General features: G+C 42.2%; 1 protein-coding gene across 4 annotated transcripts in view; it reads right to left on the bottom strand.

The window, feature by feature from the left end:
• The window catches only part of BAIAP2 (BAR/IMD domain containing adaptor protein 2), a 136,362-nt gene that overhangs the window by 88,177 nt on the left and 24,212 nt on the right, over nucleotides 1-23,973 (bottom strand). For all 4 annotated transcript variants that reach the window (XM_081180892.1, XM_081180891.1, XM_081180893.1 and 1 more), the window contains exons 2-3: nucleotides 9,340-9,415; nucleotides 2,271-2,357 (exon numbers count right to left, since the gene is read on the bottom strand). In XM_081180892.1, coding sequence (XP_081037018.1) covers nucleotides 2,271-2,357; nucleotides 9,340-9,415 — 163 coding nt within the window. The remainder of the gene's footprint in view (nucleotides 1-2,270; nucleotides 2,358-9,339; nucleotides 9,416-23,973) is intronic.

Genomic DNA, 23,973 nt, shown 5'->3' with positions numbered 1-23,973 from the left:
AGCACATTGTATGAATATCAGATTAGCTAAGGTTTTGGAAAGACTTTTAGAGTCCTAACAGCCTTCACTTCAGGATGATTCCCCAAATACTCAGCAAACCTGAGTTTATTGGAGCCAGAAGGCTGTGTTGTTACTTTTACGGTACAAATCATGCAGGCTGTGCACATTTACTTAAGACTGATTGGGGAGGGGGAATTTGGAAACGGAGCAAAAAGGAAGGAATTAAAACGTGGGTGGTTGCTTGATGGGGATTAGAAAGGCTGCAGAAAAACCCAAACAAACTCTCATTACGCCAACAAGAATTTACTTGGAACAGCAAAACATCTAGCAAGATGTCTGACTTTTCAGGGCTTGTGTGAAACTGCCATGTCCTGATACATGCTTGCATTTCCAAAAAAACACCTCCATGTAGTATGCACAGGTATCAGGATATTCAGGCCCTGTGTTTTATTAGCATTTGTCTGAGTCCCACCTATGTATCAAAAGTAACACTCACAGAGAACCAAAAACAGATTTTCCCCACATCTATACATCGCAAGGAACATAGAGGTGTTATTGTGGCAGCCCATCAGAAGCGCCACTTCCCCAGAAATAAAACCTAAGTGTTTATTATTCACAGGTGACCCTGCAGTTCCCAGGAACTGACAGAGTTGTCATTGCTTAAGCAATGGCGGGGGGGGGCACTTTGGCTATTTTTAAAAATAATGTATATACCACTGTTTGTCAAAAGACCTCAGGGCGGATGACAGTATTTTAAATATACAAACATAAAAGCACAATACAACAAGTCATCAAATACTCTCATCAGAATAAGAACTATAATTGCCTAGCCTAAGCGAAAGATCTCTTCACCCACAGGCTGGACAGAAGAGGAAGGTCTACAGCTGGTGCCAAATGACAGCCGATGTTAATGAGAGCTGAACCTCAAGGGGAAAATGTTCCACCAAAGTTAGGGCGTTAGCATAAGTTCTGTGATTAACTCTGCAGCAGTGAAGGCTAAAACTTCTCTACAAGCAAAAATGTGGCGTGTTAAAGGACAGCCTACTACTTTCATCTATCTTTAGATTAGGTAAGCATGAAGGAAATCGTTTAGGGGGGCAATTAATACCCCATTTCCTTTTCCAAGAAAGAGGAGTGCTTATGAACCAAGTTGTGGAGAGATTATGTATGTATAATAGCACTAGAGTATTATCATAAGGCTTGCACAAGCAGTTTTAAAATTTTGCAAGAGACCGTAAATTAAACTGCATAAGACTCCCAATATTAGCCCACAACTAGTACTGCCATGTTGTTGTTTTTCATAAAGTGGATTTTTATTTTTGATCTACTCACCAGCATGAGACCAATAAAACAATGTTTATTGCAGAGAGAAAAAATATTCCTGCACCTGCAATTATGATATTTCAGGCAAAGTAAACACATTTATGAAATACTGGGGATTGCTCACACTAGCTCAACTCAAACGCTACACCAAACCATGATTAAAGATGCTTAACTGGCATGTTGTCCAAATTGCTCACCAGTCTAACTGATCTTAAGAAATGTGGACCAGCAAGCAGGACCTCTGGCATTGATCTCAAAGGAAGGCCAGTTCATGCAGGTGCAAGAGGTGCTTCAGTTAACCTGGTTCCAAACTGCTTCCTTAGAGAAGGGCCTCAGTGAAATAAAGGAGTTTTATCTGAATGCCCGATCAAGTCATGTCAAGCGTGATTGGCTGGTGGAGCCAAAAATTTGGTTGACTTTGCAGACACATTTATATTTTTCCTGCAATGATCATGGTCCTGATTTGGATCTCAGGCTTATGGAAAACCCCTCTGACTCTAAAATGCCAATGTCTTGTATCTAGTGCCTTGAACAGGATGCACTTCAAACAGATGGAAATGAATTAGGGTATTTTGCATCTCATGTGCAAATAAACATCCATCCTGTCACTTAAGCATAATTTATGGAATCCATATTCCACAGGAGAGTGTAACCTAAGAATACAAAACCTGCATGTTTGAGAAAGGGGTGTAACAGCTCACGTTAAGCAATACACAGGCAACACCTGAGGATATTTTAGAACTCCTCTCACCCCTTATGAATAATGAGGGCTGCTCTTTCCCTAGAGAAGACAAAGAGGTGTTGTGAGTTCACCCTTCCCTTTTTAGCAAACATCATCTCAAGCTTTTAACCAAAGTGGCTACCTTTTTTCAGCCCAAGGGCAGCGTTGACAGTTGGCTAAACCTTTGAGAGCCACATGGCAGCAGTGAGTGTGGTACTTGACTTACCTAGTTCCTTAGATCCTTGGCTTTCGCTGGCCAATTCTCCCATTTTAACCAGAGCATCAAAGTATCCTTTTGCTGCAAAAGTCACACCTAGAAATCGAAACACATGTATATTATTGCCATGTACGTTTTTACCTCCATTGTTGCTTCAGGGATAACACAACAGAAAATGTTTCATTTATTTGAATGTACTTGCTAAATACGGAATTCCCAGCTATAAACTGCTGTCAAGTCCTGTTGCACCATCTAAATGCTAGTGTTGTCACCAAAATCTGGCAGAATCAAAGAACACCAATAACTTAGTGAAACAAGACTTAGCTTTGCAAAAGCCATGCTGGCTCTGCTTTAGCAAAAGCTTGTTCTTCTGTATGCTTGGTTATTTTACCTTTAACAATACATCACCAGTTTTCTGAAGACAGACGTTAACTTAACCAGTCTGCAATCTCCAGGAACCCCAACCCTTGGATCCCTTTTTATGTAAAAAAAAAACCTGGTATTACATTGGCTACCTTCTAGCTCTTAGGTATGGAGGCTAGTCTTAGGAACAAGCTAACTTATTTTGGTCAGAAGATCAACAATTTCATATTTGACTCCTTTGAGAACTCTTGGATGGATGCCACCTGGACCTGGCAATTTGTCAGTTTTTATTTTGCCCGTTAGGCCTAGAACTTAGTCTCTTGTCACCATTATTTCCTTCAGTCCCTCAGACTTCCTTCCTGCAAAAGTTAATTCAGGCACAGGGATCTGCCTTATATCTTCCACTGTGAAGACAGATGCAAATAATTCATTCAGCTTCTCTGTAATCTTATCCTCCTTTAGCACACCTTTGATTCCTTTGCAATCCAAGGGTCCAACCCCTCCCTAGCCAGTTTCTATAGCTGAGCTTCAAATTTTGCACTCCAAACAACCTCCAAGCATTATGGAGTGATTTGACCATATGACATAATACTGAAATGTTCAAACTCCAATAAGAGCTTCTTGGACACACACTACCACATCAAGGTGAAATTTTCAGCTTGTGTCACATAACAATTTTTGTCACTGAAATGAAAGAAGCTTCACTGTATAATCATTCAGATAAAACTCTCATGAGCTAATTCAGATCTTACAAGAGTGGAGGGAATTTTGACACACGAATAATGTGGAATGCAACATAGAAAGTGGTAGTTTGGGCAAAAGGTATTGTGTTTAGAGCAGGATAGGACAACACAAGAATCTGATGGGGTTGGGTGTGGGACGGTGGAGAGATGCAAAAGCCTAAATATGGGCTCTGCATCAAGATCTTGCATTATTTCTCCCAGGCTAATCTGCAAGATTAGAGAAGGTTATTCTGATTATAGACCACTATCTTGGTATAAACCTGAATTTTTATTCTGGGAGAAGACACATCTTTAACAATACAGTGGTACCTCAGTTTTCGAACGTCTCCGTTGACAAACATTTCGATTTTTGAACACTGTAAACCCGGAAGTAAATGCTTAAGTTTTCGAACATGCCCCGGAAGTCGAACATACCATGTGGCTTCCACTGAGTAAAAGATCCTAAGGCCTAGCTGTCGGCTGTTGAGTTTTCAGTTTTTTAACGTTTCAGAACTCGAACCGTCTTCCGGAACTGATTACGTTCGAAAATCGAGGTACCACTGTACTAGCTTATCAAGCCTCCAAAAATCTTACTAAGTAGCCAGCTATCACTTGACTTTCAAATGCAGCTCAAGCGTTTTAGCTCGTTTGTTGACATTCCAATTGCACACGTCACTTTAATCAGATAAGAAGGGGGTTCCACTTAATCACAAGAACACATTGCATAGATTTTGTTTAACACCTCAAAACTACATGTTCTAGCAAGTGCTACTGGATTAAACTGCTTGTGTTTCATAAGGATACAGATCAAGAGACAAGAGAGCAGGAGAAAATGGAATGGCCTTTAAGATTACAGAGTTGAGATCTGCAGATAGAATGCATTTATCAAAAACCGAAGCAAACGAAACAAAGATTGCAAGAGTTAGTTCTCAAGAATGGATACCGTATTAACCCACTTCCTTGTCTTGGAGCAGCATTTCTCAGAGAGTGTGCCAAGATCCACCCAGTGGGCATTGGGCTACTTTCAAGTGGGCCTTAGTGCCACATCCCTGTGCCTCCTAGGTGTGCCATTGCTTTTTGTTTGGACCAGCACCAGCACCAGCAACTACCTGCATGGTGATTAAGGGTGGCTGGGGGAAGAGCAGTTTGGAGCAGGCACTCTTCTTGAGTGCCTGCTCAATGCCAAATTCACAGCCTCTGCAACAAGAACATTACTAAACCAACCATAATTTCCTTTTATTTACTTTAAAATTTGCACTCTGTGTTTCAGTCTTCAACGAGTTTATTTCTCTTAAAATGCAAGACATATCAGATAATAATATCTATTTGCACTTATCAGAATAGCTTTCAGCAGCATTTATTATATTATTTATTTGGTCATTTTGTTTTAAGTCTCCCCACACCATGGTTCTCTCGGCAACATACAAACAACAGGATGTTAACAATTTAAACCATTAAATCCTTATAATGCCATTTAGTACAACCCTTAAAAAAAGAAGAAGAAGAAAAAGGCAAAGCACAAACTAGAACCAGATAGGGAGTAAACTTCAGCCATAATCAAATCACAGAGAACTAAAATCACAGGTGAGCTAAAGAACACCCCAACCATAATTTTTTTTTTAAGATTAAAAGTTGGAATTTGAATCCTCCATAGCTAATATCAGGAGAGCACAGGGTGCAGAGAGGGGAGAGGGAAGTCCCACTGCGCACGTGGAAACCCTAGGCTTCTTCACACTTAAATATAAGCCACGGTTTATATGAATGTGCTACGTGTGCTAGTAAATGCTGCTATATTGCTCCTGTTTTACTCTGAACTCTCTGGAGCCAGGAGAAAGAAGCCTCAAGATTTAGCTTAGCGTTATGTATGAACTACTTCTTGTGGTCTGTTTCTCTCAAACCATGAGTGGTAAGCCAAGAACAAAACTTGGGTTCTGCTCATGCTTTGTTTGGAGAGAAACGAACCACAAGTGCTGGTTTGCATGCAACACTGAGTCAAGACTCGTGGTTTGTTGTTCCCGTCTCCAAGCAGAGCAGAGCAAAATGGGAACAATTCAGCAGTATGTACTAGCATGATGCTTAATCATGGTAAGCTAAAAAACACAGTTTACCATGACACGTGATGTGAACCAGCCCATTATGTGTTGGGCACACAAATCCTACCCTTACAAATATGTTATTTTGGGGGGTGGGTGGGTGTATGTAACACTTTTATGTTAACCCAAACCAACAGGGCCACTATGGAGTTGCTTTTCATTCATTCCAAGGTGTGTAACACTTGGGCTATATTTCAAAGTATTTTATACAGTGCTGTAAAATCAGCTATGGGCCATGACTCCCTGATGAAAACCACGACACTTCAAATTCTGTCAGCGTTCTTTAGGTAACATTTTGATCTCCTTTTAACAACTTTTCAGGGTCAACCTCAAGATAATTAAATGCATATCAAGAGGTTGGTGGGGTTCTTCTTAATATAAGCTTCCATTTTAGCAGAAAGATTGCCAGAGCATGATTCCGACCAGGGCTTCATTCATTCAGCTTCTTGTGAATGCTAGGACACAGCCTTGAAGCCCGTGAAATGGTAATAAGAGAAGGGAGTGCAACCCTTGAGAATGTGTGGAGTTTGACTCTTTACTGAGTAGCACTGGATTTCAAAAGCAGGCTAAAGACACCCAGTACCTCTTTTTTTCCTTGAGAAACCACTGGAGACTGCAGATCAGTCCAAAGCGTGTGCAAGGCATGTGCAAAGCAGTTCCATGTGGTACAGCATAGGCGCCAACTCCCTGGGACCCTGGGTGCCTGAGCACCCACAAAATTCCCCCTCTGAAGGGGCCAGGCACCCACAAATTTTGGTGCCAGGGCCATGCATGCCCTGGGCACCCACGGTCGCAGGGCCAAGCTGGCACTCCTGTTGTACAGAATGTGCTGCAGTTGGTTTGAGAACATTTCCCTTAAGTCTCGCTCAAGTGATGCAATGCTCACATAGCTGACTCATGAGATAGTTATTCTTTTTATTTAAGGTGGTTGGTGGTGGGGAAATCCCAGGAATGTTACTGAATTGCTGCTGCACTTAAACAAGCAGGCAGAGACAGTAAGTGAAGTTGCCAAAGGGATCCTCAGGCCATCTAAAAGGGGGGAAAGGCTTTCAGGGAAAGCTTTCCCCTAGGGCTTTATCGAGGTTCAGGTGTTAGCAACTATTAAAAAGCAAGAAGCAATTAAGTTCTGCTTGCTAGCTCAAGTCCCTGGGGGTGGGAGGGATGAAAGTAGCCTACCTGCACTACGGGACACAAAAGCTAGCAGCACAAATACATAAGAGAAATAATGTACATGGCTGACCAAACTCTTGTTTGGTTTGAACAAATGACGTTGGCCGAAACATGTAGGAGATTTTCCACACCTGCCTAGGGCCAGCTGAAGCAGCCTGGGCAGGAAAGCAGGCATATTAGGAGCACGACAGCGCCTACAAATCTACTAACTTTTGGGCAAATTGCCAAGCAGAAGGTAAAACAAAACAAAACACCGTCCATGAGAAAATACCACTTCACATAACTCTCTGGTTTTGCCCTTAAGATTTTTTTCAGTGTTCACTTAAAAACGTACAATCTGAATGTGACGGACAAGTGTTTGGAAGAATCTGTGTGTCATACAGATACACTCAGCATGCAGGTGGGATTGGCTGCAGTTCCCTGTGAAATGTAAATATGAAAGAAAACCTGGTGTTGTTGTTCTTTGGTTTTTGTTTGTTTGGGTTTTTTTTGCTGCCTATTGTATGATTAAAAGTGGTTCTTAATTGTGTTATTCTGTGTTGGATGGAAGAATCCTGTGACTTCTTAAAGACTCGACTGTTTGAATTAAGGCATTGGCTTTAAAGAGTCAACTTTGTAAGATATGGTTGATGAAGCAGGATCTTGCCTACAAAAGCTCATGCCACAGTTACATTTGCATACAGATAGGCTGCTAAGTAGATACTGGAGTCAATGGGATTCAAGTGCCTAATTATAGCCTTAGACTTCCCGATGAAGCCAATGGATCAAGTCTGCACCAACAAGTCAGTCATTATTAACTAAACTGGATGAAAGCCTTTGCCTAAAAATTGGAATGCTCTACTTTCTATTATTTATTTATTTTCCAATTCTTTACTCATCCTTTGGTCCCAAGCACAGGTTACATTAACTAAAATACAGTCTATAAAATAAAACCACAAAACAGATACAACTAATAGCAAAATTCATGGGGAAGACAACTAAAAATTCATACTCCGCTTCCAAAGGTCAGAGTAAACAGGCATACCCAACAAAAGATGTAATGTCAGTGCCAGACTCTCACTAGGGGGTGAGAATTCCACAATTTCTGAGCTGCCACATACACCTCTGCGGATGGCAGCATTACCAACAAGTGCTCCTCCACCCATCTTGACACCAAAACTGGTGGATGTGGGAGAAGTTTCTTCAGCTATTTGGGACCCCAAGTCATTTAGAGCTTTATACATTAATGTAAACACAAATAGGCAACCAGCACAGGTGCTTCAGGTCAGGTGTGATATGACTCTTTTCAGTCATACTAGATTGCAACTGGTCCAGAATGAGGCAGACAGTCTCCAAAGAGTCTTTAAGGGCAGCCCCAAGTAGAATGTACTGCAGTAATCCAATCTGGAGGTTACCAGAGGATGAGTACAGTGGCCAAGTCCAAACAGGACTGTAGTTGGTAAACCAGTCAGAGCTGGAAACAGGCATTCCTAGCCACCAAGGCCACCTGAGCCTTTGGTGACAATATTGAAGCCAGGAGTATTTCCTGCAGATCTACTCCTTCAAGGGAAGTGCAATCCCATCCAAAACAGGCTGCATCCCCATTTTCTGTGCTCAGGAACACAACACCTCCATCTTGTTTGGATTCAATGTCAATTTCCTCATCAACACCCAGCCCATTGAGCACCAGCCTTCCGATGAGAAGGTATGGAGAGATAGAAATGGATGTCATCCATGTGTTAATGACACCTTGCTCCAGAACAGATGCTACCTCCCCAACAACTACATATGAATATTAAAAGAGCATGGGAGCAGAATGCACCCCTGAAGCATGACACAGTGCCCATGGCACAAAGTAATACCCCCCACTAATAGCTATTCTATGGAACAAAACTCCCAAATCAAAAACAGAACCATCACAAAATGGTGCACCACCACCACCACCATTTGGAGTCTGTCCAGGAGAGTACTGAGGTCCAAATTATCAAAAGCTGCAGGCAGATGAAGAATAATTAGGAGAGTTCAACTCCCTTCATCTCTCCCCTGACACATGTCAACCACCAGGGAAACCGAAGCAGTTTTGATGCAATGGCTGGGCCTGAAGTCAGATTCAGATTGATCTGGAAACTCAGCTTCTTCCAAGCATGCTTGAAGCTCGACCACCACCTCCCTCTCAAAGTGCCTTGCCCCCAAAGGGGACATTCGAGAGTGGTTTATAATTGTCAACCTTTTTTTTTGTTTACTCATTTGGGATTTGCTAATGTAGCTTTGAAACATACATCTATACACTGTGAAGTGTAGTGCTGGAACTTCTTTGCTATTAAAGATAGGTTTGAAGATTTTTATTATTACTATTTAGGCAATCCAAAGAGGCTATTTGAGACGGGAAGAAGGGTGGAATCACAAGTTGTGTTTATCATCTAGTTGTCAGTAAATCAGCAGCCTGTATCTGGCTCATCATTGTAAGGAAGATGTTTCATGTCACAGCTTCTTAAGCAGTGCGCCTTGTGACAGCCCTTCATGCTTCACATGTCATAGAATGATAATGCGCTTGTGTCTTAATTCAAAGAGCTGCTTTGCAGGCTGCCTTCGGCAGACGAGAGCATTTCCTGACATATTTTCTAAACTTCAAGAGCAATGCCAACCTCAGCGAACAAGATTTTGCCATTCTCTCCCCCCCCACACACACACCTCTGCTACCACCCGATGCCACAGCCATGACAACAACATGCACAATTACACTTTGCTTACCTGCCAAGGCTTTTTCATAGTTCTTTCCCATGGAAATGAAGTTCCGGAGGCTGGGGTTGAACTGCTCCATTATAGTCTACAAAGAAAGAAAAACACACAAACAAACAATGCATTAGCAATTCAAACACTCTGCCGAGAAAGTGACTAAAAGTGTTCTTGTACTCCTTGTGTACACATGTGTGAATGCAAGAGAGAGGCTGAGTCACACTATACTACGAAATACAGCCTCGGAAACAGAATCTTCCCACAGACACGCAACACACGCCATGTGACAGAGACAACACAAGCCAACAAGTCAAACGACATTTTGCAAGGCAATGGATGCATTTTTACAATTCGGTCCAGGATTCTAAGTCAGCAGTTATGTACGAGAGGAATTCCAGACACCACAAAGCTCTCTCCTGTATGACTATTTTGCCAGAGCATAAACAAAATGAAGCATAAACCAGTATAAGGAAGCAGCAGCAGCAGCAGAAAATCAGAAGAAGTAGGATAAGAACAGCTGGCAATTGGGCACTAACACTTCAATCTGTAGACACAAAGCAAGGTTTGGCAGTAATAGCAAACTTAAATTTGGCCAGACTTAGAAATGTATTTATTTGTATTCATTATATGTATTCGCCTCAGTTCTCCTACAGAACATTGTGCAGGGGACTGGCTAACATTGCTATATATTTTATACATTTAAACCATGCCTGCATGTTCCAGTCGAATACAAGGGCCCTGGATGGGCAAAGCACTGCAAGGCAGAAGCCTGCTTCTGTATTTAGCACCTCATGATGAGGAAGAATAATTGAGGAACCCTCATTTTTTCTTTTATAGTCATCACCGGCTTCCTGACAGAGATTCTTTATAGGCAATTAAAGCATTCGACTTAGCAAATTTTTAACCCGTTCTGTCTACTAGGCGGTGTCAGCATATTGGGATTTCAGATTTTAACACCTTGTTATACATGTGGAACTGTTACCATTTACTGTAAATATACGAATAATGCAATTTATTTAATTACCGTACATATTTACTCCTTACAGAGAACATGTGAGAGTAAGATCAACCGCACACAGGCCTTTCTGGTTCATTTCAAAATATCCCATCCCTGAGATCTGCCTTCACATTTAAGGTTTGAGCTCTTTTAAGAAAATGGTTTTTCCATCCACCAGCTTCTTTAGCTTATTTCATTCTTGTAAAAACAGACAAGGAGAAACACATTCAATACTGCTATGTTTGGCCAGGCTAGAAAATGCAGGGCAACAGTGTCTAACGAGAATTACATAGTGTGCCAAGCAGAAGAGTTCATACATTTTGGTTTAAAGGTGCCATTTAACAGTTGGAGAACTCGTTTAAGTTTAAGGATAACAATTCATACCCTCCCTTTCTGAATTAAGATGCTCTCCAGGCAAGCTGCAGAACAGTCAATAAAAGCAATAAATACAATTCAAAGTTAAGACAGCAATATACAAACAGTAATTAAAAACAGTATCAGCAGAGACACAAAGTTCTAAAAGGCTTCAGGATTCAGCTCCATGCACCAACTACAAAGTAACAATGCATTTCATGAATGGCCAATGTGGTGCCCTCCAGATGTTGTTGAACTATAATTCCCATCATCCCTAACCAATGGCCATTAGGAGCTAATTGGGGTGGAAGTCTGGAAGGAAAACAATGTGGCTGCATTAATAAAAAGGCCACTCTGCATAAAAGTCACTGCCATTCCATCATGACCAAAGACAGTTGGAGTTATGTCATGGGGTCTAACTGGAAGTACACTTTAATGTATACCTTAAGTCCTGACAAAATACCTGGGAGACAATCTAGCTCTATTCCTCCTTGCCATCAGAATCAGGTCATGCTGTGGAGAAGCAGGTCCAGTGCCTGAAGGCAGTAACGAGATGGATGAGGGCCAAGAAACTGAGACTGACCCCTGGTAAGATATCAGGAGCGAGCCAGCAGTAAATCACACTGTGCAAATTGGAAATAACTATTTATTAGCAAAACACGATTAACACAGGAGTGGCCAGGCATAATGAGTACAGTAACTCATCTCCAATAGGTCTTGCCCCAATGAAGCAGATGCTGTGACTGAAGGTCCCTTCTCCCCATAGCTGCCTAAGTCCTCTCCTTTTCCAGGGCTTTTTCCAAGCTATCAGAAACTGTGTTTGTGCATTACCAAGCTTGTCACAGCAGGAGGGGGAGACACCTGTGATTTTTCACAAGCCTGACAAGCCAGTGTGGTGTAGTGGCTAAGAGCGGTGGACTCATAATCTGGTGAACTGGGTTCGATGCCCCGCTCCTCCACGTGCAGCTGCTGGGTGACCTTGGGCTAGTCACACTTCTCTGAAGTCTCTCAGCCTCACTCACCTCACAGAGTGTTTGTTGTGGGGGAGGAAGGGAAAGGAGAATGTTAGCCGCTTTGAGACTCCTTAGGGCAGTGATAAAGCGGGATATCAAATCCAAACTCCTCTTCTTCTTCGTCTCTGCCTCTTGGTCTCCCTCATGCCACTCTCCTGCCTCAGCTTCTGACTGATTCTGGACTTCTCTCTGCCACAGACTCTCCAAGCTCACTAATCCTTGCTACCTCTTCAAGTTCTGACACTTCCTCCTCTCAGTCTTCTCCTTCTTCTCCCTCTTTTTTGTCTCACCAAGGATGGGCAGTTCCCATGTCCAGGAAGCAGATAGATGTCCTGTTCTAAACATGGTTGCACTCCCCTTCATGGAGCAGATTTATAGAAAGTGGTGGTGGGGGATGAGTGTTCAGACCCCTGGGCTCTCACTTGTGGGGTGCCTCAGGGTTCTGTCCTCTCCCCCATGCTTTTCAACATCTACATGCAGCCGCTGGGAGAGATCATCAGGGGGTTTGGGCTGGGTGTTCATCAGTATGCAGATGATACCCAGCTCTACCTTTCTTTCAAATCAGAACCAGTGAAGGCGGTGAAGGTCCTGTGTGAGTGTCTGGAGGCGGTTGGAGGATGGATGGCGGCAAACAGATTGAGATTGAATCCTGACAAGACAGAAGTACTGTTTCTGGGGGACAGGAGGCGGGCAGGTGTGGGGGATTCCCTGGTCCTGAATGGGGTAACCGTGCCCCTGAAGGACCAGGTGCGCAGCCTGGGAGTCATTTTGGACTCACAGCTGTCCATGGAGGCACAGGTTAAATCCGTGTCCAGGGCAGCTGTGTACCAGCTCCATCTGGTACGTAGGCTGAGACCCTATCTGCCCGCGGACTGCCTCGCCAGAGTGGTGCATGCTCTGGTTATCTCCCGCTTGGACTACTGCAATGCGCTCTACGTGGGGCTACCTTTGAAGGTGACCCGGAAACTACAACTAATCCAGAATGCAGCAGCCAGACTGGTGACTGGGAACGGCCGCCGAGACCATATAACAACGGTCTTGAAAGACCTACATTGGCTCCCAGTACGTTTCCGAGCACAATTCAAAGTGTTGGTGCTGACCTTTAAAGCCCTAAACGGCCTCGGTCCAGTATACCTGAAGGAGCGTCTCCACCTCCATCGTTCTACCCAGACACTGAGGTCCAGCACCGAGGGCCTTCTGGCGGTTCCCTCACTGCGAGAAGCCAAGTTACAGCGAACCAGGCAGAGGGCCTTCTCGGTAGTGGCGCCCTCCCTGTGGAACGCCCTCCCACCAGATGTCAAAGAGAACAACAACTACCAGACTTTTAGAAGACATCTGAAGGCAGCCCTGTTTAGGGAAGCTTTTAATGTTTGATGTATCATAGTATTTTAATATTCTTTTGGAAGCCGCCCAGAGTGGCTGGGGAAACCCAGCCAGATGGGCGGGGTATAAATAATAAATTATTATTATTATTATTATTATTATTATTATTATTATTATTATTATTATTATTATTATTATAGTATGGAAGTGCTTCTCTGTCGCTTGATGCCTAGGTGACACAGAATGCCAGTTTCCTGCTGTAGTGCTTCCTAGAATGACCCAGTAACCCATGTTCTGGTAGCCTCCCATTTAAATTGTAATGCACTCTACATGGAGTTACCTTGAAGACTGTTCAGAAGCTGCAAACAGCCACCAGAGTGTTGAATGGCATGGCTTATTCTAACCATAGAACCTGTTTTATGAGAGCAGCACTGGTTACCACCTGTATGGCAATAACTTGGGAACCAAATACTTGGAGCACTTCTCCATGTATCAACTTGCCTGGACCCCTCAGATTTCTAGGAGAGGACCTTCTGGAGGCGATACATCAGGTGGTGACAATGTATGTTCTGTGGTGGCACTCTACCTGTGGAACTCCTCGTCAGAAAAACAGCTGGCATCTACATTGCATGGGTGGAAGGTGTCTGTTCACTAAGATATTTGGGCACAGTTTATCAGTGTTGCCCATTTGTAATGGAGACTGATTTCTGTTGTTCGCATGGATTCTAGGACTAGTCTTAAGTTTGTTATATTGTGTTTTAATAATTTTTGCCCATAAACTATTCTGAGGTTATTTATTACAGAGAATGGTATAGAAATTAATTGACTGAATGCATGAGTGAATAACAGAAGCACCAAACTGGCTCAGCAGCAGGTAAGAAAAAACGGCAAACTGTTGAGCACTGTGACTATTTTTCTTTGGAGACCTCGCCTCACTGGTCTGCAGCAAAGACTTTCCAGTGCTTTTGTTCGCCAGAAAAATTAACTTTTGAAGCAGCAGCTCATTAAGTAACTTGCTCATAGATCAAAGTGCAAGAACAAAGCATGCATCCACAGCCAGGACATTTTACTTTGCTATTCTTGACCCTTAAACATGTAGACAGGATTTCTGCTAGCTAGCAAAGTAAAACATAGGTTTAGGTAGGTTTATGGACCTCATTTTTATGGTCTTAGACATATGCACCCCTAACCCTCACATGATCAAAACAAAGAATGGCAAAGTTCATTAGAAAATGCTGAAACTTGATAAACAACTGGATAAAGATCGAGCCCAAGCTCACCTAGAATTTGAACAGGCCAGATTCAAAGGCTAGCCAATAGGATTGCCATTTTATACATGATATATATATATTTTTCTGTTGAGGGCACCAAGAGAGAGAGGGGAAACAATCCACAAAAAGAGGTTTCAAGGAGAAGAAGAACTCTCGCCTCCAGTTACCAAACTATGTACTTTTAGACTTCTACATAATCACCAAAGAGAACGGCTCTTTGTTAAGTGTGTCACAAGCCGTGAATGAGTCTCCTGCCTACCTTAGCTCTACCATCCAGGAAGTCATTCAATCACTTTGTAACTATGGCACCTTACAAATGAGATGAGGAATTTACTAACTGATCTTTGTAGGAAGCAGAACTAATTCTGCGCTTTCTGATTGAGAATCTAACCCCTGAACTAATGGAAATTTCATATTGCAGCAAGGAAAGCCACAGGCAAATAACAGAGGACTCGGGAAACAGCCTAGTAACAGAACAACAAGTTCACTGCATAGTTCAGGGAACTTTTATATTAAGAGTCTGCGTGATCTCTAATGCATGAAGTTTGTCTTCTTTTTCCTTCATAGGTTGGCATCTACAATGGAGGATATTTTCCTCAATATTTTCAAAAATGTTAATTTTCTACTTTGACTACATTTTTAATGAATTAACACATTGGCTAACTGACCAGTGGCTCTCTTACAAATTAATAAAAACAAGCCATCTGGGCATTTCCACAGTTACGACCCAACCAGTCACATACAAATTCTCCTTTCCTAACACTTCCCTATTGCTGAAATACTATCCTAGAATATTAACATACCATGCACATGGACTCTTCAAGACAAGTAAGTAAAATGCAACGGGGGGAAAGATGCTGGGGCAGTTTTGGTCATTCACTGGAATTCAAAACTAGCATTCACCAACACTGCATCCTATCCACAATGGGTTTTCCTTCCATGTGAACTTGCTAAGGGTTTTTTAATCCTGATAAAGGTACTTCAGACATGAACAGAAGCCCAAGCTTACCTGGTAATGGTAGCAACAACAAGGTTGGGAGGCTGGGAAATAACCTCACCCAATACTAGCAACCATTTTACTAATATTCTAGTGTATTGTCTGTATTATTTGATGAGATCAATTCACTGGGGAGCAGTTTAGACACCTGGAAACGTTCCAGTTTAAGAATGGATTTTCCTGGATGCGTACATTAAAAAATGCCGCTCAGAAAAGCCACACACAGAGAGAGCTTTTTCTCAAGTTCATTTTGAGCTCCTTATAAAAATCACGTGCATGTTATCCACAGGAAGAGAAAGAGTTCTGGGTTCTCCCCACTACCATCACCATCTCTCAGGAGGACCAAAAAACTCTTACAGAACAAGCGTTCAAACATAATCTGGATTTTCACTGCAACCCAATGGCCTTTTGTAGAACTGGAACTCTTACTACTAACCCGTGTGGGAGGTGGGAGTACAGTGGTACCTCGGGTTAAGTACTTAATTGGTTTCGGAGGTCCTTTCTTAACCTGAAACTGTTCTCAACCTGAAGCACCATTTTAGCTAATGGGGTCTCCCGCTGCCACTGCGCCACCAGAGCACGATTTCGGTTCTAATCCTGAAGCAAAGTTCTTAACCTGAGGTACTATTTCTGGGTTAGCGGAGTCTGTAACCTGAAGCGTATGTAACCCGAGGTACCACTGTACAACTGAAATAAGACTGCTGTAATCCCAATCTACCTTTTACCTCTTGTTCCTGTCCACCCCCACCCCCACCCCCCGTCCCGGCCATTACTGCAGAATATAGTTCTGACTGTTGTATTCCCCTAAAAGCAAGAGAGGGAGGGAAGAGTGAGACAAGACACTTCTGTCGAATAAGCTGAGTAAACATCTGCCACCTCAATTGAAGCCGGCCAAGCAACTATAAAGCTCATTTTCTGCCTGAAGCGTTTTTATCCCTCATTTCTGGATCCTGTTCTTTTGAGACCATGACCACTGTAATTTACTTCAGCAAATGCAACCCATCAACTAATGCCAAGGAGCAGCAGAGCATCTGCCATTCTGGTGTTCAAATCAGCAGGTTATTAATTTCATAACAGGCAAAAAAACTTCCTCGTGGCAACACATACTAGCTTGGAAATTTCAGTGTAGTGTGCTTTGTCTGGAAGTAACATAGACAGACTTTTAAAAATGCTGGTTAGCTCAGGAATTTCCTTTAAATCCTCAGATTAGTCTGAGCAATGGCCTTGCTCCAGTAGTTCTCTTGACAGGCTACTAAGTGAGCAGAGACATTTGTGCTGGCAAAGACGACCACCCTGATCTTCTCCTTAGGACAAGGAATAACATTCAGGGATGTTTCAAGAAAGAAGAAGAGCCAAACTCTTAAGAAGCCAATTCAAAATTCCTTTCAACACAAACTTATTTAGCAGGTTGGGGTAGAGAGAGAAACCAAGATCCAACCCACTTGACCAGCTATCCTAGAGACCCAAACCCTGTTGCATTTTTGTACCTATGGCTTGACTAAAAACTAGGGATGGTATTCAACTAATTTTTGCTCAGGGTAGACTAACTGAAATTCATGAACATGACTAACTTAGGTCCATTAACTTCCACAGGTCTATTCTGAGTAAAACGCATGTGAACGCCACCCAAGGATTCCAGGTCCTCTGTGTGCACAATAAGAAACATGGTAGGCAGCAATAGGGCTGCAGCTTGAGTAATGGGAAGAAGAAAGTCATGTGCTGGCTGCGAGGGCAGGGGAAGAGGCCTGCTGCACCTCTTGAACCAGTTCTGATGTTCTCTGCAGGTCACCTTGTACTCAAAGCAATAAGCTGCTAATATTAGGGCTTCCATATCAGGAATGGTTACCAACAGGAACTGTGCCTTACGTTGCATGTGTGGAGAATTCAGGCTTGCAAGATACGTTGTATTTTAATAAAACCCTATTGCAGTGGTACCTTGGGTTACAGACACTTCAGGTTACAGACTCCACTAACCCAGAAATAGTACCTTGGATTAAGAACTTTGCTTCAGGATGAGAACACAAATCGCACCACAGCGGCGGAGGGAAGCCCCATTAGCTAAAGTGGTACCTCAGGTTAAGAACAGTTTCAGGTTAAGAACAGACCTCCAGAACGAATTGAGTTCTTAACCTGAGGTACCACTGTAATAGATTTCACTAGCTGGAGCTAGAGGAAAAATGGTTGCTCAAAGGGGCCAGACTCAGAGCATTCTACTACACTCCACAAACCATACACTCAGATGACTTACATACACAAATACTATTCTGCATCCAGAGTTGCTACAGGTCATGGATTCCAATAGTCTGATTTATACACAAAAAAATGAAATTGTTAATGCATAAGGAGTTTGAGACCCTTGCTGGGTTACTGCCATTCATTCAGAGGTCGACCAGCAGCTCATTTACTTCCTGACTATCACTACCTTATCAAGTGTTGTTGGGGTGCAAGTTCTCTTTTTAAAAGTTGCCATGTTTTGACCACAAAATAAATAGATGTATTGTTTTTACAGCATATAATAAAGTTAACAAGCATCTAGTGTCTCAGTTTCTAAATTGTGTCTACAGTGAACCCTCAGGTTACGTTACCTTTGGGTAATGTAAATTTCGGGTTGCGGACGCGGCAACCCTGGAAGTGTATACTTCCGGGTTTCACCCTGCGCGCATGCGCAGAAGCGCTCTATGGTGCCATGCGCATGCGCAGAAGCGGCGCCTCTAGATGCCGACTTTTTGGGGTACGTACGAACCCCCAGAATGAATTAAGTTTGTATCTGGAGGGTTCACTGTATTTCCAAAATTCTCTATGAAGTTTTACAAGCCCAGTCCTAATCTAGGCAACAAATGAATTATAACACTCAAGAAATGTAACACTGCAGTGCTATAATGTGCTTTATATCTACCCTAATTCTAACATTTTGCCAAGGAGCTCAGAGCAGCAAGTACGAAGTTTCCAAGAGGCATATATTAACCCCAAAATCATACAACATTGCATCCTATTAGGGGAAATTGCTTGGGGGGGAAATGTGTATAATGGGCAAAAATGTGTATGTTAAAAGAAATGCACACTAAAATGCTGACCAGTTTGCATGAGGACGGTTTTAAAAAAGCAGCAAACCAATGCAGAAATGCAGTGAACTGAACTTAACACCAGGGAGATAAGCAACTGATAGAAACTGAAATTGACAAATCATTCGTCCGTCCATCCATCATCCATGATAATTGGCCACCCTGAAGGACAGCTTCCCCATACTTGGTTCCAGCAACTTAAGGGTTCTGATAGAAATGTTATCACTAACAGTAAGTTTCACACTGCCAGTCAACTCGAATGTGTCATCCAACAACTTCTACAGCATTGCATCAATTGCTCTTGTAGGAAATAAATAATATTCAAACAAGGTGCTTTGTGGTTTATCTCCCATAATTATATAAGGCACTTAACTATGACACATCACAAAGAAGAAAACCTGTACATCATCTGTGAATCATGTGTAGGAAATGAAGGGAAGGGAAATTAGTGCCCTTTCTTACAATGAGTTTGCCTTAACCAAGTTTGCACTACAAAGCCACACTCCAGAGAACATATACTGAAACAGTGGTAAGCCATGGATTATAGGTTCCCAGAACTGTAGGATAGTTTCCATATTTCAAGAAGACAGTGAATACAGGGAACACCTTTACTGAGTACAGCTGTCACATGTTAAATAAAATAATGGTTTGCGTTGTCAGTTTACATTCTATATACGGTATATTTGTATATTTAGGAAGCAGAAATGCCCTCCTTGTTCCCTCATATACTGTGTGTGCATGCACAGATATGCAGAAGCAGCTCACTGGATGTAGCAGAGCTACCATGAGATGAAAGGAAAAGAGAGGTGTTGGGGAGGTCAGACAAGCCGGCACTACTGCTTGTATAGTTGCACCACGCCGAACTGCCTGCTGCCTCATCCCTCCCAGCAAGCAACAGCGAACCAGGAACCTAGTGCAGTAGCTCCACCCCACGCAGCAAGCTACTTCTACACACATGAATCAAGGAAAATGCAGGTGGAGAATAGTACGGCACAGTGCCGCAACAGCACTGCTTTACTGGAATTTTCAAATAATGTAGTACATTGCCATTTCCTACAGAAACACACAGACACACCTTGACATTTTTCGGAACAAAATGAGAATCTTCACAAGGGAGATGCAGACGCTTTTAAAGTGAAATAATTGCTTTAAAAGTAACTGTCTCCACAATTCTGTGTTGAGAAGTATTGACCCAGAAGCAAGAGCTAGAACTATCCTGCAGTTAAGGAAATGACTTAATTTATAGGAAAGCATGTTAAAAATTGATATTTATATACCCTCCCCTTTTCTCTTTTTTTGAAAGCAGTTTTTAAAGAAGAAAAACAGGGAAAGAGATGCATATGTGAAACTGCTGTATACCAAGGCAGCCCATCATTCCATCTAGCCTACATGAGATAAAATGGATCCCCACACCTGCTTTTCTAAGCAAAACCTCTAACAACTGAAAAGGTTCAAATCTGCTTTATGCTTTTCGTAAATGTGAAACCAAGGGTAAGTTACATTCTAGAATCACAAGACATTACAAATAAGAGGTAAAATACATTGGATACACAATGGTTTTGCTTAAGATGTGATCATCAACACAAGACAAAAACACTGAATTTTATTTCCGACACAGATTTAAAGTGTTATATTGGCATCGGGGGATTCACTTTCTAGTCATCAATAATACATCTGAATTATAGGTCAGCTGCAGCTTAGCAGTCTCATGCAATTCCTGTTTTGACACAGAAACTCACTCTTTAAAACAAAAAAGCCTACTCCTTGCCAGTCCACTCCTTTTAGCCAAACATTCAGATGAGATATTTATGAACAAACAGATATATTTCTCCATTTGTACATATTTAAGATCAAAGGAGGCTACAATTACAGAACATAAACATTAAGTGCAGCTTGTTTCTTTACATTCTCAACTTTGGCCACAACCCCCAGTTCATTTCTTGACTTGACTTCTGAATGCAGAAATACAGACAAATGTTGCCAGGTAACCATTTATACTAGAATGGTTATTCAGCCTTTATGTATCCAGATTCTGAGATATCAATTCCTATGATGTTCTTAGCTAATGCTTACACTTTCCTAAAGTTTACTTGGAACATCAGATTCAGGAGAAAGCTGGAATGCATGAATTATCCTCCTAGTTTTCATTTCCTAGGTTTATTTACATGACCTCACCTTCCTGGTTAAATGTATTTATCTTCTTCCCAGACTTCCTTGTTCTTCCAAGGCAATGCCTTTTTGAGTTCCTGCTAGCTACAGACTTTGGGCTTCCTAAAGTAGGAGTAACTTTTCTGCAACAGCATCATGTGCATTTTCCCCCCATTCGCAGATTAGAATCCTGCCCCCTTGGTCTCAAATAGCTGTATTGACTCTAGCCTAGAAACCACATATATTTTCCCCACTGTCTTACAATTTGTGCACTGGTGATGCTCTGTAGGTTATGTCCAGACCCATCACCACTTTATTGAAACGTGTGTCATATTTACGCTCCCAAACTTTGGGCAGAGAATGTCAGTGATCTAAGGTACCACCTGTTCTGGGCTAGGAAAGAAGAGGTAGAGAGCTACATGCAGCCACCTTGCAAAGGACTGTTTTGATTAAATAGGCTCAACGTGCAGATGTGGAGATGTTTAGTGCAGAACCCAAGAATAGAATCCTGTTGGCAGGGGGTGCAAGTTGGAAATCAAAGATGGAACTGAGTAGTTAGCTGTGAATGAGTGAATCTGCCAGCACCTGAGATCATGCTCTACTGGCACTTCCGGGTTGACGCGATCTGGAAATGGCGGATTCCCTCCGAGCTGCGGAGGGAATCGGCTCTACCGAGGACGGGTCTTTGCCGCGCCGGCGACGCGGGGACCCTTAAAAACCGCAGGCGCGGAAGCCTGCGGACTGAAGACTCGGCGGGTGCCTTAAGCGCCCCCCTGATCCACGAAGAGCCTTTTTAAAGGCTGCGGAGAGGATACGGGGGTGGCGTGGCACTGAGAGTCGATCGCTACCTCGGTGGAGCGAAGCCGCAAGCCATGACCAGAGAGCGCTGACTTTCTTCCTTGAAAATTTGGACTGAAAGAATCACCCGTGAGTAAGACGGATTGGGACTTTAAAAAAAAATTTACCCTGAATTGGAGACGACCGGGGGGTGTGCTAAAAGGAAGTCCGCACCCCCCCCCTTGCAGAAGATCTAAGCAACGACATAAGAGCTAAGCTGGAGAGCCTACCCTTGGTGGGGTGAGTTAAAAAGGACACTAACTTTCAAGATTTAGCTAAAGGAAATTTTGGGCTGGAGAGTGGAGTTTTGGAAACTTTCTTTTTGTTTTAAACAACCCCCCCTCCCGGGCTCGGGAACGTCCTGCCTTTGTGCCCGTGTAAGAGCTGCAGAGTTTGACAGCTGTCAAAGCTGTCAAACGGGCGGTTTAAAGTGGAAAAATCGCTATCTAAGATCCCTCTGGACTAAGACGAGTTATAATTGAGCCAAAATTGTTGGAAACAAAGTAATAATAATCAGTTAAAGGACTGTTGGAGAAAAGACTAATAAGTAACCAGATTCCCCCTAGGGGGAATTCTGTGAAACTACAATGGATACAATGGCTGTGGAAGGAAAGTTACTAGTGGAAATCGAAAGGATGTTTCAATTGGTGGGAATCTTACAAGAGCAGAGCTTGGCCATGAATAAACAACTTGTGACTATGACCTTGGGAACAGGCAACTCTGCTCTCTGTATTGAGGACCTGAATGAGAAAGAATCCACAGCTGAATGGGAAACAATATCTACAGAGGTGGAAGAGACTAAACAACAAGAAAAAGAGGAGGTAACCTTGGGAAGCAACAACCAAAAGCTGACATCTGTGGAACACAAGCAAGGAGACTCTGGGAACATATCTACCACAAGTCTGCGAAAGACACAGAAGAAGAAGGAGGAGGCCCCGGGACAATATGGAATACAGGAACTTAAAATAAAGAAATATGATTGGGGCCTCCGTTTGGACTTTGATTCTGAAGACACAGGCTCTGTGGAAATTTTTCAGCAGTTACTTTCAAATCTCCTTGTGGGAAGAGAATATACTTTGATGGTGAAAGAACTTTTTCCAGACTCGACGACTGACATAAAGGACTACCAACAAGACAGGCGGAGAGGGACTGAAAGAGACTTGAAAGCCTCGGACGTGAGGAACCCAGGCTGAGAATCTCGACTTTGGATGTCTATTGGGAAGGGACAAAAACCGGGGATGGGAGGGAGGGAAGAGGAGATTCTTAAAAACTCTTAAGACTTTTAGGTTTGGTTAATATGACTATTAATTAAGATAAAATGAAAAATCGATGGAAGAGAACTTAAGTCCAACTTAGGAAAATCATTTTTTTATTATAAAAGAGGCAATAAGATGAATAAGATGGCTAAGAGGAGAAATACCAACTTGCTGATATAATCTTGGGAACTGGGATGCACGAGGGGGGGTGGGGGGAAGTCAGGGAACAAGGTTATGAAACGGGGATTTGCTGATTTTATACATGTTTTTGTCTTGTGTTTTTTCTTTGTGTGTGTTTTGTTTCTATAAAAGCAGAAAACCTAATAATTTTTTTTTTTAAAAAAAAAGAGAGAGAGATCATGCTCTACTAGTCTACAATCACATGAGTATGGGATACCAAATTGTTTGTGCATGAAAAATGGGCTCACATCAACTGATATACGCAAACTCACTGATTGTGGTAGCCAGGTCTTAAGTTCAGAAGGACATCTATTTGAGGAGGAGATGGATGATCATTATGGCGACTTATCATAAATGTTAGACTACATATGTCCAGGGCAAACTAAATAAACATTTCATTTAACACCATCAACTATAGCAGCTACACAAGAAACGACAATTTTCGTGCCAGAGAATGATAATGCATTTTGAAGGTAAGAGTTTCCTGGTGATGGAGATGTGTGATGTGAGGTATTATAATTCTTATTTTGTGATTCTTCAAAAAAGCATTAAGAAAACATATAGACATGTTTACAGAAACTGAGCCTTAATATGCAAGTTCAAAAGGTACATAAATCACTATTGGGGGATTATTGGTGTTTTGCTAGATAGTTGCACCCATGAAAATTGCAGCATATGTCTCAGGATTTGCCATCACCTCAGCAAATAACTAGATGACATAATCACTTCCTCCTTTCCTAATATTTACAAATATGTAACCATTACGGACTACCGCAACCTTGATTCAATGTGACAGCTACCACATAAATACCTTCTGGCATATATTGTGGCCAGAGTGGAGCTGATATCATTCACTTGCCATACACAAGATGTAAATTTGACAAACTATAATGGCAATAATATCACAACTGTAATTTATCATAGTGCTCTGTGGTTCAGTAAGTAATGACATCTTTGGGCAGTTTTATATTAACATGCTGGCTGGGGCTGATGAGGATTACGGTATATTCCAAAACAGGTTGGCAAAGGCTGCTACATAGTCTTTATGAACAAGGCCTTTAACACCTTTAGGACAGCAAAGTCCTTTGTAGTTTCTAATGAGATCCCAAACATTTTTTTGGAATTTGAGCTCAACAGGTCTTTCACTGTAGTATATTGTACAGAACATGCCTATGACTGCATCCTTTGCAAGGTTTCAAAAGCTTTAAGCT

The sequence above is a fragment of the Podarcis bocagei genome (assembly GCF_964188305.1).
Source record: "Podarcis bocagei genome assembly, chromosome: 2".
NCBI lineage: Eukaryota > Metazoa > Chordata > Lepidosauria > Squamata > Lacertidae > Podarcis > Podarcis bocagei.
The sequence above is the reverse complement of the archived record's forward strand: the minus strand, read 5'-3'. Positions and strand labels throughout refer to the sequence as shown.